We start from the raw sequence: 10,429 nt of genomic DNA, 5'->3' as shown, positions 1-10,429 counted from the left end.
CAAGACAGGAGCTTACACTTCTGGAGAGAAGCAGCTCAGCTAACCAGTCCACAATATCTGAAGCAGAAAATACCAACTGGAGGGTAAGTTTTGGTGTAGAAATGTCCATTTCCCCTGAGGGAAAAGACAGCATTCAGCCTGTCAAAACATTTGATGGTCAAAGATTTGCTTCCAAAATGTTCCAGAGATCCTACAAACCAGTCCCTGGAGACAACAGGTCACCACATCCACAGCCTGCTGCAAAAAGACTAAATCCAGGTGAGGAAAATCTCCAGAAAAACCCAGCTTTATATCAGCAAGCTGCTAAAATGACAAGACATTAAAACAGTTCCACTAGAGGTTAATTTGTGAAACACAGGTCAAATGTGGAAAAGTGAATCCACCATTCAGCCTGTCAACAAACCATCAGATTTCAAGAAGCTTTGTTGTCATTGAAAATGAATATCCATCCATTTTCTTTACCCACTTCTCCTTTCCAGGTGCCTATCCCCAGCAGTCACTGTGCAAGAGGCAGGGAGCGCCCTGGACAGGTTGCAAGTCCATTGCAGGGCCACATATAGACAAACGAGACAAACAACCATTCACTCTCACAATTTTAGAGTCATCACCCTTACAAAAAAATCCCATGAAAATCAAATGTGACTTTCACATGCGATCACATGCGGATCACATGTGAATCACATGCGAATCGCATGTGATTCCCACATTTCCACATGTGGAAAATGGTTATCACATGTGGAAATATGTGATTTTTTTGTGGATTATGTGAACCACATGTGGAAAATGAGAATCACATGTGAATTTCGTGGGATTTTTTGGTAAGGGCAATTAACCTAACATGCATGTTTTTGGTCTGTGGGAGGAAACCGGAATAAACCCACATGTGCTCAGGGACAACATGCAGACTCTACCCAGAAACGATCCTGCAACCTTCTTGCTAGGAGACAACAGCTCTAACCACTACACCAATGTGCCACCCAAATGAATACATGACCAAAAAAAACAAATACAAAAAACTGACTTCTCATTGTTTAGCAATAAGTAATAAAATTAAAATTAGACAGACATATATTACAACTCCCCACACCCTCTGACTTTTACTAAAATACTTCCACAAACACAAACATTCAAATATAATAATATTAATAATAACCCTGTGAGGCAGCAGCATGTTAGAGCAGGTCATACAAGTGATTGATGAAAGAGTTCATGAGCCTGATTGCTTCTGGAGAGAAACTGATCTGACTTTGATGCTTCTCAGTCTCCTTCATGAAAGCAGGAGGACAAACAGTCTGTGAGCAGGATGGGTGGAGTCCTTCATGAAGCCACTGGGTTTGTATATTTCAGTAGAACTGACAAATGTTCATGTGCAGCCACCAGATAACTCAGAGTTAAGTAACGCTCCTACTGAAAACTGATTAACTGCACAGACAGTTGCTCAATATATGACACTAAATCTGTAGTGGATATAGATAAAACAGGAGACAAAGCCATGAGGCTGAAGAGTGTGATGGCAGAATTTATTATAGGGTATCACCTGTTGTTGATGAGTCTTGACTATGTTATAACTTCTCACAGAATGACTTGTTTACAGGAGTAATGTTAAATTTTCTCCTCAAGGGAACCAGACTGCCTTGCTTTTCCGTGACTCCTCCTTCTGGTCCAGTATTTCAGTATCTTTAATAAAAGCTCCTGTGTTGACTTAGGGGGGCAGAGCTTTGATTTGGAGCTTCCCTGTTCGGACCTGGGACTCTGATGTTAATTCTTACTTGTCTTTAATGCTCTCTACATGTCGTGCACCATACATAAATAAACCTGCTTGAGTGATTTTATCTGACAGTGCCTGGAAATTATTTTTTCTGCCACGACAGGACAGAACCGACTTCAAGTCAGGGAGTTTGGGTCTGCTGGATAAAAAAAAAAATGCTCCAGAACTGATGGATCCAGAGGTGGAGGAGCGAGGACACTGGGGGAGTAAGGTGGAGTTTCTCCTGGCCGTGGCAGGAAATGTTGTTGGCCTCGGCAACGTGTGGAGGTTTCCTTACCTCTGCTACAAAAATGGAGGGGGTAAGCTGATCTTGTCGCAGAGGACTTTCTGTCAAATGTACATCATTAATGTTGGGTTCACCTGATCAGTAAAACAAGTCTGTGTACAAGCTTAGTGGAAATTAGTCGAATACATACAGTAGTCTAACTTAATGCTACTATCCAAATGCTTCAAGACAAAAATGGAAAATACAGTTTGAAATTATTTGGTTTTACAAAGAACATGTTTAGAANTCATGTCAGTGTTCTAGTCTGATATCGTCTTACGTTGAAAAAAGCTGTAGCCAGTTTGGTTAAACTTTAAAAGTAATAATTTAACAATCTCCTGCAATATTGGTCTGTTAAAGCAGGGGTGTCAAACTCCAGGTCTCGAGAGCTGCTGTCCTGGAAGTTTTAGGTTTTCCTGCTCCAACACACCTGATTCAAATGGTTTACCTCCTCACCAAATCATCAAGTTCTCCAGGAGCATGTCCACAAGTCATCCATTTAAACCAAGTGTTTTAAACCAAGTGTTTTAAAGCAAGAACACATCTAAAACATGCAGGAGAGCGGCCCCCAGAGGAACGGAGATCGACAGGCGTCTGTCAGAGCTTGGAGTATGTGTTGTGAGTTACTCTCAGCTACTACCACACTATATTTAAAACCATTAATGTTTCTCCTTTACCCTCAGTGGCAGTAGATTAAGAAGAAAGGCTAAAGTAAAAAAACATGGGTGGTGTACAAAGTGCTTGAACAGTTAAACTCCATTATTATCAGTTAGAATACCCACACCCACAGCAGCTGGCCGCCAGAAAACACTCAATGCCACGATATCCAGTTTTAATTCTCAACACTGTTTTATTTTTTGAGAGGTAGTTAACTCTGAATGATGTTTGTCTAATAGTTATTAATAGTTTATACCTTATCAGTTTGCACAGCTGATAATTATTAAAAAGAACATTGCTTCAGACTTGACTGGACTTGACTGGTCCAGGTTCTCATTGAAGCTCTTTTTTATTCTTTTATCACCTTTTTTTTCTTGTGTAGTTGTAGCACAGTTTCGTATCAAAAGTTTAAAAATGAATGAATTATTTTTAAGGTTGAGAAACATTCAGAAATACTGTATATGTCCCCAAATTTTTTCATTATAAAGTAAATGGCAAATAAAAAAATACTGCCATAAGGTAATCATTGTAAAGTCACAATGACTGGTCAAAAAAAACAATGACAAAAAAATAAACTAAATCCACACTTTTTTTTCTCATGTCAATGTTTAATGTGTCCTTACATTGAAATTTTGTACGCAAAGTTTGTGAACAGCTGCCAATTTTGTTTACCTACAGAAAAAAAAACTATGTGACTGAGAATATGTCAACATTGGTGGCATCCGTGGAAGTGCCATTTAGGATAGAGAAGTCCAAATTGGTACAAATTTAAACTCAGATTTGTTGAGTGAAGTTTGAAGATAAAAGAGACAATAAATTTATTGTTCAAGAAAAAGGTTCACAAAAGCCTTGTGTATCTGTATGCCCACCTGGGTCTTCTTGGTTCTCCACCACCTTGCTCGATCCCCCAATATTTAGTCTTGACAAATGTCTTACTTGTTCTCTTTTCTAGTCCAATTACATAATTTTTTAAAAAATATTCAGACCACCTCCAGCCAGGGGCGCCGATTTATGTTTCTGCTGGTGGGAGCTCACTGTGCTTGCAGGACTTGTAGCTATTTTGATGCGTGCATATTATATCAATGAACAGCAGCTGCTATGAACACACATGTACGGTCTTCCCTATGCGTGCGCACCAGCACACACACGATGCACGCATACTCAAACACTTTAACAAACACACACAGTCTACACACTGGTGATTCATACAAGAAGTTAATGTGATTGTAACCTAACACAAACTGCTCAGATGAAGACAAAGAGAAAACAAAATCCACAATTCAAAATTTCAGCCTGGATTGAATAGCATACCCTAACAGTATAGACCTATACATGTGATTAGAACTGTCCACAGTGCTGAATGTCAGTATCGGTAAACAATAATATAGCCTACCAAATCATCACCAAAGCTTTTTCATTCCTTAATCAATACCTGATATTAATGATCACAACTGGACTGGCTTTTAATGAGACAAATATAGTTGTAGGTTAAATCAAAAGTTTTACTAACAACACACACCATGAAAGAATCATAACCACTAAAACTTTAGCAAAATAATACTCAAATAAAAGAAAATCATGGACCAAATATAAATTCAAAAATATTCCGATACATCCTTTAAAACATAGTACCACAGTAGGCTTTATCATAACAAATACTGAATTGTCAGTTTGTCACTCACCATTCTTGTTCATTCTTGATGAGGAATGTGTTGCCTCTGGTAGCGGCAAGTTTTAGGAACTGGTCCGAATTTTTTCCAGGTTTCTATTCCTCTACAACATCTTGTGATAGTTCAGTAATGCAACACGATTCAGCCTTGCTTGACCCGTTGTGGACCGCAAAAAGGTTTTCAGGCGAAAATGACCAGAAAATGACCTCTTCAGTTGGATGCATCCTATACAGTATGTGTTAGTAGCTTTAATCTATATGCTTTCAATGATGTGTTGCACCACGTCAAAAGTATTTAGCTGTTTAAAAATAAATTGTTTAATAACTTTAACCTGTCATGTTTTACAACCTAAAGCAATATCTTCAAATTATCTCAAGTAGAAAATTTAAAAATTGCTAATGGGATAAGCCAAACAATAAGAAAACTCCTACTTTTGTAAAACTGGAGGATGACGTCATTTGAGAGAAAAAGGCTATCTGTGTACAAATGAATTCAGCAAGCAGGAAAAAAGTGCAATCTGGCTCTATTCAGAACCATTTAATAACTCACTTCACCTAACTAATTCTTTGCAATGTTTCAGAACATCTGTTTTGATGGCAAGTCCTTTGACCTCTAACAAAACCTCAATGAGTAATAGCTGCAGCTAAAGTTTAACCCTCCTGAGGCCTTCAGTTCAAATTGACCTGAAGTCATAAGGTCTTCTCTACCTCTCTCTTTATCTCTCTCTCTTTTGAGGGCTTCAGGAGGGTTAAACTGTTGGACAGACAAAGTTGGATTGCACAACATCATGAAATTTCTTTCAACACTTAAAAACTGAACTTTGCTCATCTGGATTCACTACCAGTAAATTTATTTTTTTTCTTTGTTAGCTTTTATTGTTCTTAAAATTGTCACATACTGTAACTTCAACAAACAAAATAAAAGCCTATATTGTTTTACAGTACTCATGAATGTTGTACACGGATACTATGACACAGATACTCACAGTTGTGTATTTTGTAAAATCAGGTGTATTCTTGGTGCCATATCTGGTATTTGTGGTGACTTGTGGGGTACCCCTTTTTCTGCTGGAGACAGTAATAGGTCAGTACACCCAGGAGGGCAGCGTCACCTGCTGGAGGAAGTTGTGTCCACTAGCAGAAGGTAAAATGCTCAGGACACTTTTTGTTTTGTTGTAGTTATGGGAATTAAGGCTATTTTCTGGGATTTGGATCATTTGGCTCAGCTCTTTTACTACTACTTCTAGCTTATTTTGTCAATTTCCCTGGATCTGGTTCATTTGGCTTGATTCACCAAAAAATTAAAAAGGCATTTTGATCATGGAAATAAACCGTATATCCCATCACTACGCTTTAGTTGTTGTTCTTTTGGGTCTTTGCTATGATAACCTATGTGATCACTCTTTTAACCATGCACTTCTTAGATTAAAATTAATCAGCTTTTTCTGATCAATCAACCAGTTCTAGGAGGATTTCTCAGGTTTTATTTGGATGCATGAAATACTTGAAATTGAACGTGACATTTACAAGGTTTTAAAAGTTGCTATAAAGTGTATTTCTACAATACCCAAATTGATTTGAAAACATTTTTAAGTATTTTTAAAACTTTTAAACTTTAAAACTACTTTTTTTCCTGTTTTACATTTTCATAAACATACATTTGTTTTACCAGTAGACTTGATTAGCACAGTTTGCCTAAATTTTAACAAATAAATGTGTTCAATGGGTGTTGAGAAAATCAATTTTTTTTGTATTGTTTTTTTCCTTATTTGTCTCTAAAATGTCAAATCCTTCCTTTCAGGTATAGGCTACGGTGGGCTGCTAATTCTCCTCTACAGTTGTATGACCTACATCATTATTCTGGCCTGGGCTTTATTCTACCTCGTGTTCTCCTTCAGCTCCGAGCTTCCATGGGCCAGCTGCAACAACTACTGGAACACAGGTAAAAAACAAATATACAACTTAAAATACAAATAAAAGTGTCATCATCTAAAAAACACTGTCTAAACAACAGCTGTCAGTAGTTCTATTAAAGTACTGTATATCCTAACTCACCACCATTGTTTCAGATGAGTGTGTAGACTTTTCAACAGCAAATGAGACCATCCGTTGGACCAACAGGACAAACTTGACTTCTGCTGCCACCGAATTCTGGGAGTATGTCAGTAAAGATGAACAAACACAAGACAAACACAGTTCTTAGTAAAACATTTGTACATTTTCATCTATAGACGACGAGTGCTGGCTATCTCAGGGGGCATTGAGGAGTTGGGCGGTATCAGGTGGGAGGTGCTCTTGTGTCTTATTACCATGTGGGTGATCTGTTACTTTTGCATCTGGAAAGGGGTCAAATCCACAGGAAAGGTATAACATTTGGATCTCAAATTGTCCTTTAAACAAAAGGTATGGTTTTAAGTGGTAACAGTGTTTTTACTTTTTCAGGTGGTGTATTTTACTGCCACCTTTCCCTATGTGATGCTAATAATACTTTTGATCCGAGGACTCAGTCTTCCTGGTGCTTTTGAAGGAGTAGTGTTTTATCTTCTGCCTGATCCATCACGACTCACAGACTCTCAGGTAAGATTTTCTTGATGTAACAGCAGAGAGTGCAGGTCAAATGTACTCACCGCTGCTGTTGTTGGGACAGGTGTGGATGGAAGCTGGTGCTCAGATCTTCTTCTCATACAGTGTCGGTGTGGGCAACCTTGCTGTGTTAGGCAGCTACAACACATACAACAACAACTGCTACAGGTAACTGTCAGCATTTTAATCTAAGTTTCTGTTGTTAACATTAAATAAATTTTGATATAAACTGCCATACAGATTTACCAGAGCAAAAATTGAACAGAAGGATTTTTTTTAGTTTGTCTTTTTATAAATTGAAAAAGTACATGATGTGTTGTCATTTTTTGCAGAGATTGCCTGTGGCTGTGTTTGCTGAACAGTGCTACCAGTATCATAGCTGGGTTTGCAGTTTTCTCTGTGCTGGGATTCATGGCTCATGAGCAAGGTGTTTCCGTAGAAGAAGTGGCAGAATCAGGTATATATTCAGGGTTTTTTAAAAAATGCAACTTCATTTTTCTGACAAGAGGTACATGGGCTCAGAACTCTCTCAAACACCTGGTTCCCTCCAGGTTGGGGGTCAGTCTTTGCCTCAAAAGGAGTATGTTAGTGTCAGTGATGAGTGATCGCAGGAAAGAAAAATAGATGGATTGAGGAAACAGGGCATAGTTGCTCTGGTCTGTTGTGGTAAAGGAGCTGAGCTGAAAGGTGAAGCTCTCATTTTACTGGTCCACCTGCTTTCCAACCATCACCGATGACCATAAGACATGGATTACAACTAAAAAACAAGATCCAGGATAAAAGAAACTGAACTGAGCTTCCTCTGGTGGCTGGGCTCAGCCTTGAAGATAAGACGAGGAGCTCTGCCACTCAGGGAAGCTCAGAGTAGAGCTGCTGCTCCTCCACATCAAAAGGAGTCAGGTGAAGTGTTTCAGATCAGATCAGAATGCCTCCTGGATGCCTCCGTCTGGAGGTTTTCGAGCCACATCCAACTGGGAGAACACTCTGGGGCAGATCCAGAACTTGCTAGAAGTCAACACAGTAGCTTCTATTGAAGATATTGAAATACTGGACCAGAAGGAGGAGTCAGGGAAAAGCAAGGCAGTCTGATTCCCTTGAGAAGAAAATATATCATCACTGCTGTAAACAAGGTCATTCTGTGAGAAGTTATAACATAGTCAATACTCATCAACAACAGGTGGTATCCTATAATAAATTCTGCCATTACAATGGAGAGCAGGATATTCAGGACTTTGGGTTTCCCTCCTAAACCTGTCACCTCTGGGTCTTGAATGAATTAAAGCAGATGATTGATGGATGGATTTATATATTTCAAGTTAAGATTTTTAACAAATGTGGTATTATGCAATCATGAAAATTTTATAACAGTAACAAGATCTCACATCATCAGCTGTTTCTTTAGCTTCTAAAGGAGTCAATAATAAACTCAACATCTCAAAACCATAAAAAAAGTGTTTGGCTTTCTCTTTTTTCTGAATTAAAAAAAATAATAATAGTCTAAACTTTACCAAACAGCAACAGACCAAAAGCCCTACATAACAAATATCTCTAGCTTTATTGAAATCTGAGCAACATTCAGCTGCATTTCTGAGGCTTTTTTTTACCAGAACATCTTGACAAAACAGCAACATGTTGCATTAAATATCAACTGTTCTGAGCAAGCCTTGTGATGGACTTGTGACCTGTTGAGGATATACCTCGGTTCTTGCACAATCACAGCTGAAGATACGCACCAGCTCTCCCGTGACTTAAACAAAAAAGCAGGTAAAGAAAATTGATGTTCTGAGCAAAGTGCTCAGAAGAACAGAGTTTTTTGTGAGGTTTTACTCCAATTCGTTCATCTTGTGAATGATGAATCTTACGGTTCTGCTGGAACTCTCTTGTGACTGCGATATGATATTGCGTACCAATAGTCAGGAGCTCTGTGTGGCTGTAAATGTACTTTGCCTAACACACTTGTTGTGGAGGTTGTAATGAATAGGAGACAATGGTTAAACGCATATCTTTCTTATAGTAATAGTGACGATGCTATACCCAACTCCATCTAGCCTCATTCTTCTCCTGCACTTAACAGTCTCTTCTGCCTTATGCTGTCATAGCAGTCCCATCAAGTCACAAAAAGCAATAACAGCAACACAACAAAACATACAAGCATTTATTTAATAAAACTCAGAACACAATATGTCTCTAGTTACCCAAACACTCTCATTCCTATAAAGCAAAAGTAGTGCTGGGATTTGTAGTAATGTGTTAATGTTAATGTGTTAACCTCAGAAAAACCTACAAGTCGTACATTAATCAAGCATTTTCTCAGAAAGATTAGATCAAGCATTTTCACAGAAAGATTGGTATTACTGTAACACAAAGTAAAATGTCTAATAATAATTTGCAATGAGTGGATTTTAAAAAAACCTTATTCCGGAAAGAAAGAAAGATTATTAAACTAACATTTTAAAGTTGATCTGTGTTATTATAGTTCCCTTCAGCTTGATGCATTCTGATCCTCTACAGTATGTTTTAGTAGCTTTAATCAATATGCTTCCAATGATGTGCTGCGCATCATTAAAAGTGTTTAGCTGTTTAAAAATAAATCATTTATTAACTTTAGTCTGTCAAGTTTCATAACCTAAAGCAATGTCTTCAAATGACATCAAAGGGGAAAACCAAAAAATTGCTAATGGGATAATTTTTCATAAAGATTAGTATTACTGTAACACAAAATAAAATGTCTGCAATTTATCTTTAACCATTCAGTTTGCATAAAGTCTTTTTCCTAAAACACAAAACAAATATCAAAATTACAACTAAAAGAGCTCAAAATCACAAGACTTTTGTTCACATTTTTTCTCAATCTTTTTTTAAACCAACTTATTTCATGATATAGTCTTGTCCATGTTTGTTTATGTCTTTCCCTTTGCAGTATAGTTCATTTTGGTCTCTCTTTTGGGCTGAGGGGTTCCTCTGATGTATCAGTCTTTGGTGTTTCATTTGAGCCCTGTGGGAAAAATGAACCTTGTGCTGCAATCCATCTATTCTGATTGCTGAGGAGGAATGAACTTAGTCCAGTCTGTTGCTGTACTGAAAAAGTATTGCTGTACTGGGTTTCTTCTTTTCCTAATGAAAAGACTTTTGTACTCTGTCCACAGCTCCAATAGTGACTTTGGTAGGTTTGGGTCCTCTCTTTTTGTTTGCGTAGCATGCAATTTTCGCTTCTTATAGAACCCTTTTGTATCTAACTTAGTCATACTGACAAGGCGAGGCTTGGCAGAACTCAGACTCACAATCACACAACAAAGTTTTAAGGATTTTATTGCCAGTAAGCTGGAAGCAGGCTCAAAGTCTTTGATCATCTCACTCACGTGATCGACTAGTGTCGGGACCGGAACTGGTAAGTCCACTCTAGCTTGGTTTTGTGATGCAGACCGGCTGGTCTGAAAGGGGCTGAGACGAGAGGGAAAATCCAGGTCCAGGCGTGAGGTCGTTACCG

General features: G+C 38.1%; 1 protein-coding gene across 1 annotated transcript in view; it reads left to right on the top strand.

The window, feature by feature from the left end:
* Positions 1-1,814: 1,814 nt before the first annotated feature.
* LOC108238142 (sodium- and chloride-dependent GABA transporter 3-like) overlaps positions 1,815-10,429 on the top strand; it is a 16,629-nt gene continuing 8,014 nt past the window's right edge. The window contains exons 1-8 of the mRNA XM_017420020.3: positions 1,815-2,067; positions 5,369-5,503; positions 6,161-6,301; positions 6,429-6,516; positions 6,591-6,723; positions 6,802-6,936; positions 7,007-7,110; positions 7,275-7,399. Coding sequence (XP_017275509.1) covers positions 1,938-2,067; positions 5,369-5,503; positions 6,161-6,301; positions 6,429-6,516; positions 6,591-6,723; positions 6,802-6,936; positions 7,007-7,110; positions 7,275-7,399 — 991 coding nt within the window. The 5' untranslated portion in view covers positions 1,815-1,937. The remainder of the gene's footprint in view (positions 2,068-5,368; positions 5,504-6,160; positions 6,302-6,428; positions 6,517-6,590; positions 6,724-6,801; positions 6,937-7,006; positions 7,111-7,274; positions 7,400-10,429) is intronic.

This window comes from Kryptolebias marmoratus, linkage group LG2, assembly GCF_001649575.2.
Source record: "Kryptolebias marmoratus isolate JLee-2015 linkage group LG2, ASM164957v2, whole genome shotgun sequence".
Classification (NCBI taxonomy): Eukaryota; Metazoa; Chordata; class Actinopteri; order Cyprinodontiformes; family Rivulidae; genus Kryptolebias; species Kryptolebias marmoratus.
The sequence above is the reverse complement of the archived record's forward strand: the minus strand, read 5'-3'. Positions and strand labels throughout refer to the sequence as shown.